This window comes from Mytilus galloprovincialis, chromosome 1, assembly GCF_965363235.1.
Source record: "Mytilus galloprovincialis chromosome 1, xbMytGall1.hap1.1, whole genome shotgun sequence".
In the NCBI taxonomy this organism is placed as follows: domain Eukaryota; kingdom Metazoa; phylum Mollusca; class Bivalvia; order Mytilida; family Mytilidae; genus Mytilus; species Mytilus galloprovincialis.
The window spans coordinates 73,192,856-73,218,085 of NC_134838.1; the positions used below are offsets into that span (position 1 = coordinate 73,192,856).

At 32.3% G+C, this 25,230-nt stretch overlaps 1 protein-coding gene across 2 annotated transcripts in view; it reads right to left on the reverse strand.

Moving 5' to 3' along the window:
* The window catches only part of LOC143083354 (uncharacterized), a 117,307-nt gene extending 92,077 nt beyond the window's left edge, over window positions 1-25,230 (reverse strand). The window contains exons 1-2 of one of the 2 annotated variants that reach the window (XM_076259609.1): window positions 24,585-25,227; window positions 16,264-16,392 (exon numbers count right to left, since the gene is read on the reverse strand). In XM_076259609.1, coding sequence (XP_076115724.1) covers window positions 16,264-16,392; window positions 24,585-24,695 — 240 coding nt within the window. In that variant the 5' untranslated portion in view covers window positions 24,696-25,227. Of the gene's footprint in view, window positions 1-16,263; window positions 16,393-24,584 lie in introns of both variants that reach the window. The other variant, XM_076259617.1, reaches the window with a different exon arrangement.

Here is a 25,230-nt window from a genome sequence, read left to right on the forward strand (position 1 = left end):
AATTGTATTCCAAACTATAATGAGCACAGCTAGTACAGTTGCTTGAAAAAAATAACCAATTGGTCTGAAAAAGCTAAAAATAAAAAATGCAACTTGTCTTTTTGATCTGTCTGTTATTGTTGTACATCCCTTCAGATCTCTCTACTTGAGTGTACCATCAGACATACTATAAGCCCTGAAGTATAGCTATCTGAAATTTGATCTAAGCATGTATTTTATAGTTTTACATACAAGTTTCTAAAAGTAAAATTAAGTCTTTAATTGTCAAAGTACTTGTTCCTCCCGTCTTAATGAGCCTAAGTGATAAGTATCATGCAAACTAGCATGTACAATGGCAGTTTAAATTTAAATGCAGTTTTATTTCTGTTTTAACTATCTGTACATCAACCAAACTGAAAATAGAAACGTCTGTTATCAACAGTCATGGAAGGATGAAACAAGCAAACATATTGATCCTATTACTCCGTCTTGATATAATTGATGCAGTGTCACCTATCTGACAACTACCAATGCCACCATTTTACCGATTTTACCATTCCGATAGAACTGCACACAGAAAAGGATCAATTAAGTTTAATCAAACCAGCCATATGATGTGAACCTACTAAATCAATTTCCAATCACGGATTTATTTTCTCTCATTTTCAATTGTTTTCTATATACAGGTTGATCACACTAAAATCACAATCATTTGAGAATATAAAATGTTGAAAACCTGTGTTGCATGCTGTCTGTAGGCGTCAGGACAATCAGTCAGGACAATCAAGGACGAGAACACCTTCAGAACATTTCACTTTTATCTGTTAAACTTGATACATTTGTCTGTCTCCTGTTAACTAATTGTCCATCAATTTTAAAACAGATATTGAGCTTCACTAATGTCAGAATGACTAGCCCATCATCTGTCAATTCCGGATGCCCTATTTTATTTTATTTATTTTAATTCACCGATACCACCAGTATCTATAGCGTTATTTAAAGGAATTCTACTTGAACTGCTCATTTCTGTATTTAGTTTTACAAACCATATAAAAAACACATAATCAACTCATTTGAAAAAATCAATCAGAAAATGTACTTGAAAAGAATGTATGTTTATATGAACTGTCCAAGGTGAAGAAGTATAATGAACAATGTTTATAAGGCTTAATTTCTTGGTGATGGGAAATGTGAATAAAAAATTAAAGATGTTTAGTACACATCAATGAAACAGCAACCCAACAAACTGAAACAACCAACAAGAGTCCACATGCTGAAATGTCTCATCTGTAATTAACTTTAAAACCATTTATTTATGCTGAAAGTCCTAAATATTAAGATTTTACAACAAGTATCACATAATGTGAAACATTTTGAAAGATCTATGACAATGAGGTCAAGGTCAGATAAATCATACCAGACAGACATGGAGTCGATGGACATCTTACATTAAATTATTCCTCAGTTGACCTATTGCTTATGGAAATTTAAAAACAAACAAAATACAAAATTTCTTAGACTACTGCTAACCTGAGTTTTTAGTACATTGTACTAGTACTGAATCTGAGACAACTGACAGATTAAATCCACTTTAGTCATTTTTATAATTGAAAACACAGATAAGATCACATTAATTAGAACTCTCATATAATGTGACATTTCCATTAATTGCATGCTTCATTTGATGAAAAACAATTAATAATGCACATAAACCAATTGCATAATAAATGCACATAAAAATTCATGAATTCAAAGTCATTTTTGCATTGGCCCTGTTATACAACACATTTATATAGTTCATTGCTTTTATCACGGTTTTCCACATCTCCAACTGCTCAAATATTTTACAAACTTTAAAAATACTGTGAATTCCAAAAAAAATGTTATATATTTGTTTATTGCAAAAATGTGATTTGATAGGTCAGCCAAAAAAAAAATGTTATACTTTAAAAAACATTTGATAGCATTTTTTTTTTAATGGTTTCATAAAAGTCTGACAAGATTTGTGCTTAAGTTCCCACATATGAATACAGTTCCTGTATTTCTATGTCCTTTGCACTGTATGCAAGTCAGAGACCAATAAAAACAGCTGGAGCCAGTAAAATTATATATTCTCTGCTGATTTAATGCAGATAAAACTTGAAACTAGTCTTACATAAAATGTAAGTCCTTAGTGGAAATAAAAGCCCTCAATGTTAATAGAATTTCATCAAATTGTATCAGATCTGTGTTTAAAATTATGTCAGGACCACAAGAGAATTCCTCTTTCATAAAACTTCAAATAGTCCAACAATCAATTACCCGGGGAGGCTTTAAAACTTTTTCTTTTGGTAAATGTCCAAAATTAAGGATTCCATAGATATATAAAGATGTGGTATAAGTGCCAATGAGACAAATCCATTCCATTTTTGTTAATAATATGTTTTGTGACAGAACATTACATAACCTTTTTGACTATTTGGTAATTCACTTCTTCTTAACCTTTGACATACAGTTCAAGTGCATCAAAGTTGTGTTATAAATAATTAAGATAGTTAAATATGTCTCACAATATAAACAACAGTAAGAGGATGCAACAGAAGGTCATGTATTATGTGACCAAATAAAGGAAGTAAATATCTACCATGAAATACCATGAAATATATATCATCAACAACTAATATGTTTACAATTCGCTCGAGTCCTTTCACCTTGGCAAACAATACCATATTAATATACCATTATACAATTAATATCTCGAACTGGAACAAAAGATGTAATTAAGATCTTGTAATGGTATATAATGTACCATTTCTTTAGCATAACCTACACATGTAATAATCCACCATGGAATTCAGTATTGGAGCCATAAATTAAGCCCTATTTTTTCCACAAAGATAAGATATTGAATAATTAAAACATGTGGGATTTTGTCGATAATAAGTAATTGTTTACAATTCCCACATGTACCAAAGAAATAAGTATTGCACATTAAGTTAGAAACATATATACAATATCAAAAGTGCAACACGAGTAATTAGAATAACGAATTACTACAGAATTTGTTCACTCCAAAAATCTATTTGAAATGATGAATTTGTGCTTATATAATTAGGGTTAAATTGGTATTAGCCTCTAACATGTACCTCAAAAGAAGTATGCAAATTAAGACACTTGAAATAGTCTACAATTTGGAAATAAAAATAATGAAAAATTTCAGTATTAGGTACAAGATTTTATTTGTGTTATTTGCTCTAAACGAGAGTGCTCTCAGATCTGTACTTTGTATCATTTGTCTGTTAAGGTGTTTTTTAATGCTTTGTTCCAATCTAATGAATTTAGTCTGTTCTTAAGTGATACAATTACACACTGTACAAGGTTAGGGGAGTGTTGAAACCCTCAACGTTCTGTATATATGCCTGTCCCAAGTAAGGAGTATATTTTTGTAATTCAATGCAACCATGGTTGGCCATTGTTACCATAGCTAACCATTGATAACCATGGTCAAACAATGGTTGGACGTGCTTTACACCATGGTCAACTATGGTTTTCCACCTTTGTGACCATGGTTGACAATGGTCATATGTCTGACCATGGTTAACCAAGATCAAAACTCAATTAGTTGACCCTTTCAGCTGATGCTTTTTGAATAGATATGAAACTCTGTCATTTAATATCTGGTAAAAAAGTATTTGTATATCTTTTTATAATTACGATTGTTAAAAAAATGTCTGGCCAATACCTTATTGTCCAAATAAGAATATTGATCTATAAAATTCTGTATTATGTAAACTGCCTAAGCTTTACCTCTAGAGCACATTTTGTCAATGCTTCGTGAATTATGTGTCATTTTTTATTTCCTTGTCCAAGTTAATATTCCTGTTGGTGGCAGCACTGTGCAGGTTTTTTATTGTGTGTTTTAGTATTATGACAAATAGTCAGATTTAGATGGACAAAGGAGGTGCACATAACACTTATATAACCACACCATACTTTTCCATGTAAGGCAATCATGATACCTGGACCATGTATTGTATATTATTGGTTTTTCTTTGGCTTATTTTTTCAGATGAGATCAGTGTTGGTTGTTGATAATGTTGATGAGTCTGTTGGATTATGCAGTAATCAAAAGTTTACTCAAACACACCCAGACCAAAGACAATAGGGTATAAATTATAGAAGCCCCCTAAATCTGCCACTGAAAACAGAAAGCCTAAAGGCATAACACACCACTTGATAGTATAGCTTATGTTGCCATTAATGCCATATGAGCTACAAAAACATATCTCATCTCTGTTCAAGCTAATAAACATTTAATAAGAAATGTTTAATATCTTGTGACACTGTTTTTAGTGCTCTAAGCATTAAGGTTCATCAGTATAATCTTCTTTCGATAAACATTTTATACAAAGTGCTTAGAGTTTAAACTATCCAAGAAAATGTCAATTATTCAGCTACTTGAGCATCTCAAAATTGTTTATAAATAAGAAATTAAATCAGCTAATTCACTAAAAACAGATGAAAGCCAAGACAGGTTTTTCACAACCATTTATGAAAGAGTCAATCATGAATTTATGACTTTATAATACTGTATAGACAACAAAACTTTACATGTTGCACAACCAATATCAATCATATGATACACAAATTAATACCAAAGGTCACTGTTGCCCCACAGCGAACACAAGACAATTACATATGTTGCATGATAATGAAGTAGTTTCTGGGTAGGCTGTCGTAACAAAAGAAAACGGAATCTGATTATTGGAATAACAAACTCAGAATTCGATACAGAGAATCCTGAGGGACAAATACAAACTCATCACCAATTCAACGAATGTACATAATGAGACCTATTCTTTCTATATATGATGATTTAATTTGTGACTGCTGTGGAATTTCACTCGTCCCATTTATCTGACCAAATAAAATTTGCTTTATGAAATCCAAATTATCGTGGTTTGACACTGCTGGGTAACAATCAAGCACAACGTTTTTTGCATCGATTAAATATATCATTGTGAATAGTGCGTTATTAAAATAAATTGAATAATAGAGCGTAATATTGTTCTGGAAATATTGCATAATAGTGGTTTTCAATGAAAGACAACATCTATCGGGACAGACTTGTATTTGATGGCCAGGAAGAATAAACTGGCATTAATAAACAAACCCTGCCCAATAAAAGACAGCTCTGTTATCAGATATATTCCATTACAAAAAAGGATTACTTTCAGTAATTGGATGGACTTCTACTTTAATCAACAAGCAATGATCACAATCCAGACTATTAAATTCTAATGTGAAATAACTTCCGCTTCAGTGCATTCATTGCTATACTGTAGAACTGCTTTCGCTAGGAATAATTCCTAAATGAAATCAAATTCCAAGACTGTATAGGAAAATACAATGACCATTCAACCATTTCATCATTGGAAAATGGAAAGACAACAAATACCTGCATGCTTTGATGATAAGACAGATAATACTCTCATCCCATCATTGTAAAAAGTGTAAGACAGAAGAAAAAACTTAAAGCATCATAATTCTTCATTTGTAGATAGAAATACTGTCATTTTATTACTGGAAAATAGACAGACAGAAAATACCCTCATATTCAGATGGAAAATACCTTCATACCATCTTCGGTAAATGGATGAGGTAACATACCATCATACAATCGTCAGTAAAAGAGAGGCAAAAGAATTACCAAAAGGACATTCAAATTCATAAGTTGAAAACAATCTGACAACGCCATGGCCAAAAAAGAAAAAGACCAACAAACAAACAATAGTTAACAAAAGACAACATAGAAAACCAGAAGACTGAGCAACACAACCCCAACATCTGCAGTTGATCTCAGGTGCTTCAGAAGTGTAGCAGATGGATATACCAAAATTAACTAGATATCATTGAGATGGGAGCCATCTCTGTGGGCCCCGCTGTCAATAACGTGGGGTAAATAAGTTGTATGGATAATCTGATATGAAGCATTATTTGAAGTTATTACATAGTCTCATGTGTGATTTTGATCTAAGATTTTAAGTTAAAACTGATAAATATTCTCATCTTACTTTCATAGTATAATAGTGATATGACTGCATGATGTGAACTCATTGTTTACTACTCTAAGGTGACTTCTGGATATATGGATTGATGTTTGAACAATATGTTTAAAGGTGCTGCCCAATTGATATTTGTCACATATTTTTAGAATTATGCCTTCAATATATTATGACCCACCAAGTATAAAGTATGAAATATTAATGGTTCTCGAGAGGTAGAGCGGACACAATTTGTTAAGAACAACGAACGGATGGACAGACCGACAGACTGATCTTAGACCTAGGATGCATACATTATGACACATTCTCTTGTGTTGGTTAATATATATGTTAAGTTGAAAATGTTTGTCAGGTATAAAGTATGAAATAATAACAGCTGTCCTCTCAAAATATAATGTGGATCAAATTTGTTAGCGATGGACAGACCAACAGACAGACAGACCTTTGACCTAGGAAGTGGTACATACATCATGACACACCCTCTGGTGTTGGTTAAAATGGATGTCAAGTATAATATTTGAAATCATAACGGTTCTCAAGATATAGAGCGGACACAATCTTCACCACAGGACACAGGGTTGTCAACTGAAACCAAAGTTTTTTTGACGTTGACCTTTGACCTAGGAAGTTGTACATACATCATGACACGCCCTCTGGTGGTGGTTAAAATGTATGACAAGTATATACTTTGAAATCATAACGATTATCTAGATATGGAGCGGACACGATCTTCACCACAGGACACAGGATTGTCAACTCGAAACCAAAGTTTTTGACCTTGACCTTTGACCTAGGAAGTTGTACATACATCATGACACACCCTCTGGTGGTTGTTAAAATGGATGTCAAGTATAAACTTTGAAATCATAATGGTTATCTAGATATGGAGCGGACACGATCTTCACCACAGGAAATGGGGTTGTCAACTGAAACCAAAGTTTTTGACCTTGACCTTTGACCTAGGAAGTTGTACATACAACATGACACACCCTCTGGTGTTGGTTAATAATCATGTTAAGTATTAAGTATGAAATCATAACGGTTCTCTAGATATGGAGCGGACACGAAAGTGTTACGGACGGACGGACGGACAGACTGATCACTATAGGGCGACCCGCCGTCGGCGGGGCCCTAATTATACACAAAAATTCCTCATACCATCTAGATATATTAGCCGAGTGTGATAGAATAATGATTTAACTTTGATTTTTGCCCAGTGTCATATGGTATTTTGAACCCCATGGTAAATTGACCCCAGGGTCAAAATACCACTATGGTAAATTGAACCCCCCCCCTGAACTCCCCCTATGGAAAATTGAACCCCATGGTAAATTGATCCCCCCATGTTTTTTTCATCCTAGAAGATTATAAGAACATTATACATTATTCTAAAGCTTATCATAGATTAAAAAATCATTCATACAAGAAGGGGAGGTACATTTTCAATGATTGATCAAAAGAAATATCTTTGCTTGGTATAAGTGCTCTGTAGTCTTTACCAGCAAAAATGTCATTCAAAATACTTATTGACGCATTATGACTAGACCATGTAGCTTGAATGCTTTAATTATTTGTAATTATAACATATGTATATATATATATGTATATATACAACTCGTCTAAACATCAACCCAACAATGTTAGATCTGTAAATTTGCTTCTTCCCTCGTTGGGATTCGAACCCATGCTACTGAGATATTGTGACACCTAATCGCCTGCACTGTAGCCGTCCAGCTAGACCACACAACCACCTGGGCTTCACAAAAAATAAAGCTTTCAGTGGCCGTGTGTTACCTTTCCTCTTCAGTTTTAATCTAGGGTCGTACTACAGTACATGATATATAAGGTTTATATAAGAAAAATTGAAGATGGGGCATACGTTCTACATGGTATTATTTCTTCCTCTGATGGTCAAACCTTATCCAAGACAACGTCGTCCTAACTACAGAAACAATAAATTGTTTGATTGATTGTTGGTTGCTTAATTTACGTCTAGTGGCAAATATTTCATGCATGTTCAGGAAGAGAACAAGTTAACAATAAACACAATAGATAGGTCTTGTCATAAAAGAGGCCATCCGGGATAATGGTCGGGGAAATTTGGACTGCCACTGGAAAATGAGGTTATATTGGATAGGAACAGAAATTTTGCCTTTCAACAGGCCACCTACAGACCCCTCAAAAGAGTTGTTGCAAGGGTTCTTAACGTGCCAAAAGCGTGGCACTCTCTCTACACGAGGCAACGGAATTAACGTCCCCATTGTGACCGGACGTGACTGTGAACTTGATACATCCCGCACAGCCAAACAGACACCCCACTTTGGCAAGCATTTTACTGCCGGTCAGAAGAAGACCAAGTGACCATATTTCTATTCCCCAGTCACCCTTGGGGGTAGAAATAAAAAAGGTTCTCTGTATGACTTTGGTTGGCTAAAAGGCAACATTGGTCCGATGCGAATTTTATCTACTGGTATGATGTAATCCTACTTTCTACAAGATTTAATTTGACGCAAAGGTATAGGTATAGGGGGAGGGTTGTGATAAAAAAAAAAACATGTTTAACCCCGCCTCATTTTTGCACCGGTCCAAAGTCAAGAGCCTCTGGCCTTTGTAAGTCTTGTATAATTTTTTATTTTAATTTCTTGTGTATATTTCGGAGTTTAAGATGATGACCATTATCACTTCAAACTAGTATACATTTTTGTTTAGGGTCCAGCTAAAGAAGGCCTCCAGGTGTGGGAGTTTCTCGCTGTATTGATGAACCATTGGTGGTCTTCGGCCGTTGTCTGCTTTTTGATTGGGTTGTTGTCTCTTTGACACATTCCTTATGTCGATTCTCAATCTTAAAATCAATCTGCAGTAGATCTTAATTGTGTCAGCTTTGAGCCAAACCTCTGCAGTAATGATATATGCCCATGCCAAGGAAGTGGTTCTTGTAAGAATGATGAGATTACAAGTGAAAATGAAGCTATGATATTCCGATATCGCAATATTCCGACACCTAAATGGTCCGACGTCCCATTGGTCCGACGTTTCGGTCATTTAATTATATGATAACGGAATATTAACATAAGAAAGCCAAATAAAAGGTTCAATATTAGGATAACCTTGTCCTTCGTTTGAAGGGGTAAAACAAGTTATAAAAAAAAGTAAGTATATTAGTGCCAAAGTAGCCGAACATCATCATTAAAGTACAAAGTACTTTGTTGGGTGTTATTTGATTAATTAGATATCTCAAGATACACAGCGGCCACCCAAAGTAAAAACATCACAGTTTGATGTTAAAGGAGTGATCATATTTTCCTTGTGATGTTTTATATCAAAATTGTCTATTTGTTGATATAAATATTCTAGTAGCACTTAAATTTACTCATTTTAGTAATGTTAGTTTTAGTACTTTTATCATATCTGATATAGTGATGTAAACAAAATTGCGGTATGATCCAGACTCAACATTTTGCACTACATTATTAATTTAATAAAAAAAAATCTGTCCTATGATTGTCTGATCTTGGCACAGTTGGCAGGCTTTCAAACTAACAGGAGACCATACATTCGTCGTGGGACTTTTCTATGAAATTAAAAATACGTCATATGTTATATTTTCCCCTTGCTTCAAATATTTTGTTTCGAATTATTTATATCAAATGTTTGTAAATATGTGCAATCAGTTGATATGGAGGTCTTATAAGATTTAAATAATGCAAGGGCGACTACAGATACTTTTGTATGACTTAATGGTTGATTTTCAAAGACTCGGATCCAAGAGAATACGTTACGTAACATACGTTACCGTTAAAATCGACCAAAATTAATTAATAGTATGATAGAAATATATTCTCCCAACAGTAATACAAAATTCCTATAGTATTGTTTCGTTTTTACATTTGTTTTGCCTCGATTTTTCTACTAGAAGTATCCATGCATGAATTGAAATTGCACCCATGACCTTTGACCCGATTTAAAAAAATTGCACCATAATTTCTTTTGACGACCAGGATATTTAGAAAGTACACATTCTTAGCTTTCCAGTGATATATAATTTAGCCGTATGTTAGGTAGGTGCATTAAAAATGTAAATTTGGCTCTCATATCACCCGTCTAAATGATTAGACTGAAAATAATCACATACCATCATTAAAAAATATTTAGACAGAAAATACCATAAAACCATCATTGGAAAATGTTTAGGCAGAAAATACCATAATACCATCATTGGAAAATACCATAATACCATCATTGGAAAATACCATAATACCATCATTGAAAAATGTTTAGACAGAAAATACCATAATACCGTCATTGGAAATACCATAATACTGTCATTGGAAAATACCATAATACCGTCATTGGAAAATGTTTAGATAGAAAATACCATAATACCGTCATTGAAAAATGTTTAGACAGAAAATACCATAATACATGTACCATCATTGAAAAATGGTTAGACAGAGAAAAAAACTCACACCATCATTTGAAAAACATTACTGTGTAGTCTCTATAAACTGTTATCTATTTTCATTTATGAAATATTTTTTTTGTGATTATTTTTCTGGTTGCAGTTTGTTTGTGTTGTTGGGTTATTGTCTAATTAGTTTGTTTTATACCACACTATTCGTTGTTTTCATGTTTAAATACATGTTATAAATATTCTGAATTATTGCTTTAAAAATAAAGGCAGCAAAATTAAGTCTCATCCACTTATATATATATATATAATATAATGCTTTTGAGATTTCTTTTAATAAAATAAATTCAAACTATGAGCAGCTTTTCCGCAAACAAACTCAACTCTGACTTTAAACATATAGAAAAATAAAAATAAACAGAATAAAGTGGACTCCTTTATCTGGGAACTTAATCAAAGTCTTACATAGGAGAAAATATTGACTAAATTAATTCAATTATAAAAACAGCCTTGATTCTTCACTTATATAAATTCAATATAATTGTAGCTGAAAATATCAATTACACTTCCAATTGTGACATAATATGGGCCAAAATGTCCATTATCAATGTTGTACCACCATATTCCACCAAATTTTTCCATTTCCAATCCTGGGAATACATTAGGATACAATAGTTACAACAAGGATGTATAATTAGTGGGAAATACATAAAAATCTATCTTAATTCAATACATGGTGTTTATATGACTGGTTGGAAAACAAGACTACAATTAAGACATTGATTTTCCACATTTAACCCTACTAAAGAAAATCAACAATTGCCAAGGGTTAATTTGATTCAAGATATTTTTTGGTGCATGCCAACAGCTACATAGAACTAAGAGTGTTTATATTGATCCATTAGACAATTTTAAATGTTAGAAACAGTCCTTTTACCCAGAAACAAGAGCTATTAGTACAAATGTATGTATAAAAGTAGCTGTTGTTTCATATATTGAAGTATCAATGCATCTCAAGTCTTTCTATCTTTATTAATTTATATTTAGGGACTTTAATGCAACTCTAAGTGACCTGAAACTAGAACAGTTTGTGCACACATAAATGTATTACAGTTACCAATTTGATTTTTCAGTTTTGTTAAAAAGCTCAATTACATCAAAAGAAGGACCATCACAACACAGATTTAATAAATCTAACATTACTTTGGATATATTGGTCATTATTTATAATTATACCATATAAAATATCCTGGATTTTGATGGGTTAGTGTATGTTTCATGTAACACCTTCTTTGATCAAATGAATTCATTGATATTTTACCACTGTCAGTGTATGTTCACAAATGATGATCTCTTTTTCACTCTCTATCATTGTTTTTTGGCAAACTTCCCAGGGACTCTTGAATTATTCACAAATATTAAATGGGACTGGTTTTTTTATGTCTACAAAGCTAGATAATAAGGATATTTGTGAAATATACAAAGTCTTCAGAAATTTGGAGTCTAGCAGGCGAACTGTTCAGGAAATTCTACTACATGTACCTTCGGAATGGTTTTTTATGCATAACAGCCCCACCTCCAGTGTTTCAGAAGATGCTCGTCTCAAGTGGATCTATAACTTATCATTTCTTTTCAATTACCACATCTTTTTTCCTTGTTATCCTGTTATGATATTAGCTGACCTTGACAATTGACCTATAACCTTATAATTAAACAGGGTTTTAGCTCACCCTATGGCCAAGTATCAGAAATTGTTTACGGTATATATATTGGAAACAAGACAGGAAATTTATTTTGCCTGCAAGGACCTCTTTACCTTGAAATTCAATTGGATTTACGCTCTCTCTCAATAGCTCAATATTTGATGAAGTTGATGATTACTGGATATTTTGCCATTTCCTCATATATCATAATCAGATCTTTGACACTTCACCTTGGAATTTTATAAAACAAGGTTTCAAGAATTCCCATGGCCATGCAAAAGCACAAAGTTTTATGAAGGTCGCTTGAAAGACTAACCATAAAAATGCCTTCAAAAAAGTAATACCCATTTGAATTGACTAAAATATATGATACATGTACTTGATCCAATCAAAGAGTTTGGATGTATGAAGTTCAAGATTCCAGTATTAAGGAGCAAGTTCAAGATTGCTTTTAATAATATTACAAGGACAGATGATTATTTACATTTGTTTTACTTTCTCTGAAGACACAATTTCAGTTCTGGTTTATAGATTCACCCTAACAGTATTAACTCTATATCAAAATAGGATTGCATTGTTTCTCTGTATTGCAAGCATAATTGACATCTTTATAATCAAAACCTATGACACAGAAAATCTTTCTTTTTCAACATGAACAATAATACAGATTCTATTTCATTTCTTACAATTCCTGTCAGCTTGTTTAAAATCTCAAGGATGAATAAGTTTGAATCCTGATCTATTAGGAATAATATGTTAAAATCAAACGAAGCATGCCAAGTGATAGATATTTTGTCTCTAGTAGTATTAACCGTCAGTAACATCAATATCCTTCCAACAATACATGACGTCAATTCTTATTTTTTTCCTTTTAAAAACAGGTAGCTCTGTAGAGATAAAGGCAATCAGTTGTTCAGTCTATAAACAGACACCAAGGTCTTATCATATAACCACTGGGAAGTTATCATCTATCAAAGACGTTTGGAATAATGGTCTGCAAATGATATTGCAATGTGATTTTCATTTGCATTGCTTCAATATTTGCACTAAAATTTCAATGTGATTTTCATTTTACATTGATACATTATTTTCAGTGACTACTAAGGGACAAAAACATGTTGTAAAAAAAATTCACAGGCTCAACAAAAATTCAAAAATATGGTCAGAATATCAGATTTTTTTTAGGATTGTTGGTATTTTCACCATTAGGTGCTCTCTTCAATGTTTGTTCAGGAGTTCATCAGGTTGTACTATACCCCTATATCTTATTACTGTGGAATCATTTATTTTCATGGGTACCAATGTTCGTGATTCTACCAAGTCTGCATACAATTAAGGCTATAGAAATTTTATATTTGTTGAATATTAAATTTTGTTGTTCTCCAGTACCCACGAAATCAACGAAAAATTGGTATCCTACTAATAATAATGAATTCAGAGTACATGATCTTGATTATAATTGATAATAATGACTATACAAGTATCCCATAACACCTGATAAATGTTTCCCATTTCCATTCTCAATTTTATAATTTTAAACCAAAACAATAGCCAAATTTTCAGTACATGGTTTCATAGCTGATAAGATCAGTTTGAACTTTACTATTAGAAATAACATAATGATTGCTACATAACCTACTTGGACTACTTGTTTCTATGTTTGTAAACATAGCCATAAAGTTCCTTCTTGCTTGAACAAATATTTCATAATCTTATTTTGTTTAGAAACAATAATAATAAAATAATATAAGGATTTATAGTTGATTACGCAAGAAGTTATGTAAAGAACTTATGTTCTTATAATCCTATCCAAAGACTAAAGGTTAACTAGAAGTTTTCTGGTTTCTATATGTCCCATAAGCAGTTGTAATCAATACCACATTCTCCTCAGGCATATCAACAAATGTATACTAACTTATATATTATCATGGCATAGAACCATATGTGTAAAATTGGAGCAAATCCATTTAAAATACAACTCAAAGCAAACAGTTCAATACTATATAATATGGTTGTAATTACAAATGCTTTAAATATTTATGTAGCAAACTTAAAGTAAAAAAAAAACATTTCAGGTAATTTGAGAAATTATAGAACTAATCAATAATTAACTGAGTTCCCAATCTCATAATTTTAAACAAGTTATTATTCTATATATAAGGGTCACAAAAGATGAATAAAATTTTTTAGTCGTTGTACTGATGAAGAAGAATTTTTGCTTTCTAAAATATCAATTGATTTTTGTGTTTATTTTACATATCAAGGACAAGGATTTGTATAGTCTAACTATATAAATCCCTGTACATAATGTAGGTTCAACTAGACCTTTTCCAGAGTTCTATGTCATTAGAACTTAAGTAGTCTTCTCCTTAACTGGTTGGTCATGAAAATAATTTAAATTTTGACTTGATATTTTTTTTAATGGAATGTGCATACTGTGGATTATGGAGTTATTCCCCCTTTTCAGAATTTTCATAACTATGACAATATATAATTATAGAATTTATGGGTCATTTTTAACATAACTTAATGTTATGAACAAAATGTCAAAATAAAAATATGTATGCTCTCCTCTCAAAAATCACGTTTTGCATGATTCTGAAGTGAAGTGGTACTTGATTTTTATATAATTACGAACATAAGATAGTGACTGTCTCCCATCAAATACAATGGTCACAATCATTTGATTATTCAAATACTTTAAAGCCCATTTCATTTTAACGTTTGAAGTTTTGCTTACTTCATATGTGACATTCCCAATTATTGAGTCTGAGAACTGATACAAATTTCACAATTTGATCAAGAAATAATAAAACAGTATTGAAGTCCTTTTGTCACCAATAAGGAAGTTGACAGTCTAAAACAATAATATTGCATCTATTAATGACTCTGAACAAGTAAAGAGGAAGGAAGCCTTCAATAGCAGTACTGTGTAGATATAGTGCAAAATAATTCTATGGTACTTCAAAAATTAAAAATGTAAGAAACAATTGTAACTTTTTAGGAAAAATTGATTTTATAACCCAAAAATATTATGCAAAAAAGTCAATTTCATAACATTCTAAATTTGAAACTTTCAGATTTAAAATCTAACTGATGATGAACCATTATATCAAATGTGCAGATTTTATGACAAACAGTTACCATGCAATGAGAAATAGTGTTATATAACAAATTGCATGCAATATGCTGATCACATAAAGAAAATTATTGTTATATAACAAATTGTATGAAATATGCTGATCTCAACATTTAATTGATTTGTTATACTGTAAACAGTTTATGCAAAATCAAGGACTTTCAATATTTTCAATTTTAAGCCAATAACAGTCTGTTTAATGTGTGAGGGAAATCAAAAGCAACTATAAAATTGCTTTCCAGAAGAAGAAAAATATTGGAAATGTCTGGTGGCCATTTACAAATGATACCTGGGAATCAATTATCAATTACTTTTCTAATCCATTTTTTATTTTACTGGGTTTCCAAGCCAGTATTTAGGTTACTTTCATTTTCCATAAAATGTCTGCGAGCACTAATTCTTCCCCGGATTCTATCAGACTGTAATCTGTCTTGGCAGGAAACAAAAGAAGTGATAAAACATTGGTCATCACCGACAGCATAATGGAATTTAAGACAATCTACTTGTGACTAGTCACACACATACCTTTCCCCTTGGACATAACAGTGTTGACAACTTCTCAAATGTATTCTCAATCCAGACATGCTAAACTTTCTACTAGTGTAAAATGCATTACCAGAATCAGAAGTCCTCAAGGACGAAATATTCTCCCTAAAGATTACGACATTTATTAAGATTTGAAGGGCTGATATCATAAAAATATGTTTTATTTTCCATTATTGAACTATTAGTATACTTAGAACAACAATGGTGGATATAAATTACGAAGGTACAGTTTACAAATCAATATCATGTTTTGATATATATAATTTTTCTCAAAATTGATGTAATGTGACCATTGATGAATCCCATTTTTTCAGGATAGTTTGAGATTTCTTAAGACATTTGAAGGTATTTCAGGCAGTTGGTGTGCAAGTACTCCAAAAAGGCTGTCAGATCTGAGAGCAATATAGACCTTATTTAACGAGTAACACAGAATTGAACACTAACCTTTAGAGTTTCATATAACCTTATTATATTTGGGTGGCGAAGCTGCCCCAGTATTCTAGCTTCCCGATGTAGATTTTGCTGTACATATTCCTCTTTGATTTTCCTTGTATCTATTATTTTGATAGCCACCTGAAAAAGAAGTAAAATTTGAAATTGATTCTCTGAAAAAGAATAGTCAGTAATACACATTTTATGTAAAACATAAGTCAATTAAAATTTGAATGCTGAACTTATCCATAGACCTATACTAATAAGTGTTGTATTTAAACAGACTTCTCACGTTTCAGGATGCATGCTTTTCTAAAGAATTACCATTCTTAATAAAAAAAAGAAATTTCCTTTGCCATGTGGCTCAAATTGCTTATGGTTTGGATTCCTCTTTTTTATCCTCCCTGTTGTGGTCTTGATAGTCATGTATGACCCTAGTGTCATCAATGGAAATCTTGTTCACCTGACTGGTTAAAATTCTGTTTACAAGAAATAATCCACATGCCTGTCACCCACCAGCCCCACATCACCAATAAGTTGGTTATGACTTTGCCTAAACGGACCAATATTAAAAGACCTTGGACTCTCCCTACTGTGAATTTATTAAAATACTTGAAAAATGTACTAGGTTAAGTAGATTACATTGAATCTAGTCTTTTTATATTTTTTTTGCCACGGCATGGTCAGTTTTATTAGATTTATGAGCTTGAATGTCCCTTTAGTTTCTTTTGCCTCTTTTTTACAATGTATTTTGGGTAAAGTTACGAACTACGAATTCAATATTCAACAAAAATAGTATGTAAATTTCCAAAAGGCTTGAATGCAGAATAAATTGTGAGGTTCGTGTTGTTTATTCTTTAGTTTTCTATGTTGTGTCATGTGTGCTGTTTGTTTGTCTTATTCATTTTTAGTCATGGCCTTGTCAGTTTGTTTTAGATTTATGAGTTTGACTGTCCCTTTGGTATCTTTCGTCCCTCTTTTAAAACCACAGACACTTTTTTTTCTTAATCCATGACAAACACTAAAATAATTGGAACTGAATCTAGGATATTTGAAACAGTAAAACTAATGACCTGACTTACTAATTCAGTAAATACTTTAATTGTTGTCTCGGGTGAATGAATCATTTCATTCTAATTGAAGCCCAAGTAAGCTAAACGGATTTCTTCATCTAATCATGTGACAGAATTGAAATTTTTTATTGAAATTCTATCGGTAAACAAAACCAACGCCTGTGATTGTTTTGTTAGAATTATCCTGTAAATTGATGTGGGAAACAAAGTAAACATTGTTGAGTACACAGTTCAAGATTTATTGTTATGCACATCAGACTTATATACCGAAATCATTTATGTAATTTTTACGCTAAAACGAAGGCTTTTAAGTCCAACTCACTGGGGAAAGCAAAGAGTTACTAAATGTCTATCAGTAATATTAATAAATGCTACTTGTATTGATTTAGTTAACCACAAGTTTCCATAGAAATTCAACAACTGAAATCAACCAAACATCTCATACGAAATAATAAAAAAATCCTTTAAAACACTTAGAAATTTCATAAAATAAATGTGAAGATGGGGTATGATGGAAAATTGCTCTTCCATTGGTTAAGGATAAGTTTTTTTCTGAGAATATGATGAAGTAAATTATTCAAGACATGTTTAATAAACCTGTGTATTTCCTCGTTTTTTGGATTGACAAAAGTGAATATTATAAAAAAGCACATTGACCTTCGGACAACTGACTGTGCTGACAGGCTAGTGATACTGCAAATGAACTACTTAGCCACTGAGGCCACCAATCTTAGTATGAGTTTAAAGTAAAGGTAAACCATTAGATGCATATATTTCAGTAAGTAAAGAACATCAGGACTCACTGTGTACACCAAACTCACAGACAAACAAAAGACCATTAGTACCGGCTGTACATGCCATTGCTGGGGTCAAATATTTCAATCCTACAGGTCATTGCAAGGAATCGTTTTAACCCAAAAATTTCTAGACTACAGGAAGATGGTGCTTTGACCAGTTCCATATATACTATTTGAATTAAAGGAGATACCTCAAAAAGACAGCAAACCATACAAATCATATCTGCTTAGCTGTTTTATTCATTATTTAATTCATCACAATTTATTTCAGTATTGCGACAGGTTGCAGCTGACCTATTTCTCAGAGGCTATTTTCAATGTGATAAAAGAAGCTGACCAACATGACTTTATAAACAAATAAAAACACATTTCTGGAAATGGATTTTCCTAATTCAGGAAATTATCTCAGATAGATGAGAATCTTGTTGAAAAAAAGCATCAATTTTACATGAGATGTCATCCAATGTTAAACATTAGACAAGTATCTGAGTCAACATCGGCAGCTGTTATATCTAAACTTTTACTCAGGGAATGACATGAAAAGAGTAATAAATGTATTTGCTAGGTAGGATGATACTACAGTAGTCATTAGATAAAGATTAGTCCATTTAAAAGATTTCTGCTAAAACAAATGCCCCCTGTTTGGCCAGTGCAAAAGGTTAAAGGATAAATTTTGTATATGATCTTGTTAAGGGTTGCAAGGCTGATCACGTGATTTTTAAAAAAGAGTGCTCCAAATATAGGTGCCCATTCAAATGTATTGATCATAAAAAAAGAGGGGGTTCCAGCCGGTTACCCAAGAACCACTACTCCCCCCTCCCTACGATATGCCACTGGTGTTGGGTGGTGATTCCTGTCATAATAATAATATCTGTCCATTGAAGTAAGGGAAATAACTGCAGTGAGAGCAACAGATTCAATTGTTGTTGATTTCAGAACACATATATTAGTTTTCTGGTCTGAATTAATTTACATCATCATTTCCGGGCCTTTTATAGCGGACTATGTGGTATCAGATTTGCTTATTGTTGAAGACCGTTAGTGACCTATTTGTTAATTTCTGTGTCATTTGGTCTATTATGATGAGCTTTTTCATGGGAACTCTTGTGGAGAGTTGTCTCATTGGCAATCGTACAACATTTTCTTTTTTTATATAGGTGTACCAGATGAGTTCTATGATGGATATTAGTATAATGAATCTCCATCTTATTAATTTATGGTTATTGTCTATGAGCCATAAGTGGTTCAGTGCCGTTACGTTGTATACACATCTGTGCAGTCGACTGTTTTTTTCTCTCTTGGGTATCAGCGAAGTATATTCTAAGAATGGCATGTCTTATAACCTCAATCTTTGTACTTTAATTCCTTTTCCTTTCAGTATTTTACGCAACATGCGTTCGCCACAGCGAGCAAAGTCAACCACAATGCCGGAAAGTATACATCAAGGTTGTCATCTTTAATGTCAGAAAAATCTCTTTTCTGTAGTCCAAAATGAGCCACCCATCAATATATTGTTCTCTCTGAGAGTTGTAATTGATTCTGGTATCTATCCGTTGAGACCATTATTTTCTGATATCTCAGGGTCAACATAAATTTTATTATCTTTCTTAGAGCTGGTGTATATTATATGGAAAACTCAATTCTACATAAAGAATTTGATCAAACATTAGTTTATCAATCATTTAAAAGTGAATTATCAAAAAAAAAATAGAATAATACATGAGCAATTTTTCCACAATATAAGAATAGAAAAGAGTTGAATCAGTAGAAATATATAAGAAGATGTGGTATGAGTGCCAATGAGACAACTCTCCATCCAAGTCACAATTTATAAAAGTAAACCTTTATAGGTCAAAGTACAGTCTTCAACACTGAGCCTTGAATTGGCTCACACCACACAGCAAGCTACATTTCTTTGTAGAGTGTATACATATCAAATCTGATTCTTTTTGCATCAGCACAAGCTCTAACATAGAAGTTTATCTGACAACTAAGTCACGACTTAGTAATTTACAATAATCCCTTTACTTCAGAACCCCCCTAGGGTGGATTCTCCCACCTTATTCAGAATTTCCATAGTAATGGATTAAATTATCATGTTTATGTGTTGACCATTTATATATTATATATTTTATTTATACGACTATGATTTTTTCTTTCCTCAGGGTTCCTGAATTATGTATGAAATGGGACAGGCTAATTACGTACACTATAAATCTATAGGGTATGCTACACATGGGAATCAAAGGCTTAGTTTTTGCCTTTCAAAGACAGACAATCTAGCCTATATATTAAATCCACATTATTGTTCAATTATCATTATAAAACAAATAAAAAATTAGGTGTGATAGTTTTCATAGACAATTCCTTTACTCTATCACAAAATCAATCTTCTTGATTCTTTTAAAATCATTTTCATATTTAAGTGTTGATTTTTAGATTAATCACATTATTACTTTTTATAAGAACAAAACATATATGTTTGTAGGACTTATAAGTATCATAAAAAGATAATATTTATTCATGATTTTGTGCACAAAAAATTGATAGGACACAGGGGGGGGGGGGGAAGCCACCCTTCTCACAAATGTTTCTAACCAATAGCTAAAGGAAAATTAAAATTAAATTTTCCACTGTCATCTTTTCTTTAATATATTTCAACAAATTCAACTTACAGCATACAACTAATTTGAAATAAAATTTAAACTTCGTATGTTTTTAAATGATTTACTCAAGGTCAAGGTCACAATTATTTTTATTCCACTGTTAAATAGTTTAAATTATAGCTTCACTTTGTGTTTTTATTGATTACTTCTGATTTCTAATTAAATGTGTTGTCATTCATCTGAGTTAATAAATGAATTAGAAATAGTCTGGTTCAAACACTTGCAGCAAATCAATGGGATGCAATGTGTTTTATTTGTTCAATACTAAATTGATGTTTTGAGTAAATTGTCTTCTAATTAATGGGGATAATAAATTAAATTGAAGTTGATAAGATACAATGAAAAATATTGTTTCTAGAGAGAATGCCTACAGTTCTCTAAAATAGAAGATATAAAAGCAGTCAGAGATTCTCTATTACAAAGTGTGGACACAGTACAATGCCCAACTGTGTCAACTGTATACTGCAGACTTGAAATATATATCTAAACTAATAGTCAATGTTTTAGACTATGGTAGTTGTATATTATCAGACTTTTATCAACTAGCTGTCTAAATCATAAATATGTTGAACTATTAAACTATATATACATGTATATAAGTACGTCTGAGCCAGTGACAATTCTACAACAGATTTATCCATCGGATCACCAGCAGTGATGGTGATACATGGCTGTGTACGTTATGTATATATATACAACTTGTCTAAACATCAACCCAACAATGTTAGATCTGTAACTTTGCTTTTCCAAATTTTTTGTTCTTCCCTCGCCAGGATTCGAACCCATGCTACCGAGATATCGTGACACCAAATCGCCTGCACTGTAGCCGTCCCGCTAGACCACACGACCACCTGGGCTTCATAAAAATGACAGGTGTTACCTTTCCACGTCAGTTTTAATCTAGCGTCATACTACAGTACATGATATATAAGGCATGGAGATGTTATTTTTTACAGATCAGCTAAATATATGACCCAATTTTACTGTTTGAATGTGCCCATACATTGTTATTTTTACAATTTTTAAATAGAAAGCAGGACTTTTGTGTTTTATAGGACTGCAACTGAAAATCTCTGGCCAAAACAAACAATTTTTTCAAAACATCTGCAAACCTATTACAAATGTACATGAAGCCAATGGATATATAATTTCAATTATGCAGAAATGCCGATTCCTTCATAAATTTACTTTGTCAGGTTTATTATAAACCTTTACCACCAGAAAATAAAATGAGGTGAGAAGATACCAAAGTATCAATAGAAAAATAGTCGAAAAAAAAACAGAACACACTATAGGAATTGTCAAATGAAGAACAAAGACAAGCAAATGACATTATTACACAGAAAAATAAAAGATTAAATAACAAAAACCAACAAAACACTGAGGGCTCTGGGGCCAAAAATAAAATATTGTTTGTTTCCCCTCACACGACCGACCCGGTAAAATCAACGCTACCCGAAAAATTTTATTGGCCATTCTTGTCCACTATGTTGTTTTTTGCTATGTTGGTTATTGGTGATATCTTTCCGATAATGAAGTCAACGATCGTTGGGTTTTGGGGGTACCTTTCCGATGCTGTAGTCAACGAGCGTTTTAAATCAAGGTATTTTTGCATTGAAGCGTCTACATGATTCAGAATCAAGGAAAACAAACAAAATGCTTTCCCACACAATTTGTTTGGTTTTCAAGGGTGATCTTTTTTTGAAAATAAAAAAAATGAAGCATCTTTCAATCCGCTGAGTACATCTTGATTTGCTTTGTGTCTAACCTCTGTTCCTGTTTAAAGGATAAAATCTTAAAGACTTTGAGTAAAAATGGTCTGACTTGTGCTTTAAAATCTATCTACTTTGTCTTTGAACAGGTTGGGCACAAGTCAGGAAATGTGGGATACATGTATTCCCTGCTTTCAGGGAACGTCCCTGTTTTCTGGTGTAAAAAAAAAACAGTTTAAATGGGATTTCCTTTTTCAATTTATGGCATGAAAATTACAGAAGGACACGTTTTAACGTAATACCTGCATCAGTAGAATTCGTAAATACTTATTAAAAGTATTTTAGGAAATACAAAACATGAATATAAAGGGAAGCCTTGTTTCTTCTAGAACTCGAAAAAACATACAAATCTTTGTTTGGGAATCAATTGACCAAGCTGCATGATCCAGGTGTAACTGAACATAACTGAATTATGTTCACTTCTATTGAAAATTTTTATTCATTGAATTTTAATTCCCAAGTGATTAACATACATGTATCTTTTTGTCATCTCATAATTGATGATCAAGGTATGAATTGGTGAACAAAGGAATTGTTTTGTTGTGAGTTATGCATCAAATTAGACTTTGAAATAAGCTTGATTTTTTAACTAAAAAAACACTTGCTATCAATAGGCATTAGTATCACAAGTAGAATGTGCGCTTTTGTAGATTTCATTAAATTAAATGAATAGGAAAAAAAAGAAGGTCCCTGTATGTTGTTTTTTTTAACACCAGAAAACTGTGGTGTACACTGAATTAGAATACAGGGAATACCCCACTTTTCTTGACTTGAGCCTTACCTGTTGAATTGTGTACAAATTCAATATAGAAAACCATATCAAGGAATAAAATAAAATAATTTGCCTACCTACCTACCCATACCCTAACAACCTCAGTCGGGAGAGGGGAAACAAAGATATTTTTAATGTTGGCCTGGAAGGGTCAGAAGGTTTGCTTCACTAGAAAATAACTAGAAAATTGTCCCAAAATATGTTTAAGTTACATGTACCCTGCCACATTTTGAATGTTCCTGGCAATGATAACACTACTTATTTTATATTACAAGTCCAATTATGACTAGTACAAATGTCACAATTTGTTCAGTTATTCTTTTAAAAATTTCAATGCACAGAAAACCAATGTTTGTCCAAAGTTTAAACCATTTGTATTTCTCCATTGGGACACTGTAGGATATAAAGAAGTTTAACTATGTCTGACAAAAAAATGCCTGCTTACTTCAAGCACTGAAACAGCACATTTATTAAAAGAATTTTTGCCTAAGATAATAATATATATTTGGTTCAAATTAAGGCCAATCATAGGATACATGTAGCATGAACTAAAGACATTTTATTCGCCTATCCATTAAAAGGCTAAAATGAATAGAAAAACAGTAAAGATGGTACTTAATTTGCAGGTTGCATAGAGGGCATCATTTCATAAATCATTATTCCTTTAATATTTTTCAGGTTTATACACTTTGGTAGTACAGTACTGCTATAAAGGTATGTCCATTTTAGACATTTTATTACCACATTAATTTTCCATCCAAAAATAATTTCAAAAACATTGCTGAAGTTACATGTTGTAATAACCAAGAAGTTCCTAAAATTCTTAAGATGTGAAATACAAATAAAACTGATGACTATTTAAAGTTTGCTTTTTTATCTTGTAACATTTTCTTAAAAAAAAAAACCACTGACTTACATACAAACAGTGTAGAAGTACAATCAATATGGGAGATAACTCAAAATGGGAGACAACTCTTGTGAAAGATGAAAACAGAAGACCAAATTTTTCTAAAGATAAAATTTGTGTGGAACTTTTTACTTTCAAATGGTACTGTCAGCTTTAAGTGCCCAAAATATAGTTAATATCAAAGACATTTCTCTAATTACTGGAATTCAAAAATACCTCGAACAGTGATAAATAAATCTGTTAAAAATATCTTTAAGATACCCTACGAATACCTTTTCCGTTTCCTGTTCACTTGCATAGAAAAAAGTTACAAGCGCGGTATGTTTAAATATTCGGCACCCCTCACCTTACAACCTGTCACGCCATGTGTGGCTAGTTCCACCTTGCCAAAAGTGCCTTTCCCAAGTGTTTTCCCGTCCATGACATAGCGGCCGATGCATTGAATTTTCTTTCCCATTTCTCATTAATAAATATTTAAATTCCATTTCTTCAAGTATATCTCCATCTCCTTTAAAATAGTCAGAATAAAATGCCATGTAGCACATGTAACGGCATTTTGTTCAAGGAGTTGCTTGTTGACAGATTCACGAACCGTTCGGATGCACCGGAACCTGTTTTGAAGAATACACAAATAATAAAAGACAGATTTCACTTTGTATTTATATAGCAAAGAAAAAATCCATCACACGATTAAACAAATATATACTTGGAACCTCATTCTACAATTATTCCGATGGTCAAAACAGTTGACGATCTGTTGATATCTTCACGTGTTGTTCACTTGTTTATTCTTATAAACGGATTAATTATTGATCGCAGTATGTTCTTGGATCGATCAACAGCACAAGATTCCAATATCCTCAAGAATTTCAGAATACTCTTGTTAATTTTGTATTTACGATAAAGACCACAAGTAGTCAGTACTTTGTAACACCCTAAAGCTTCCTGCGTCAACCATTTTGCATCCCAAGAATAACGATGTCATGTGACTC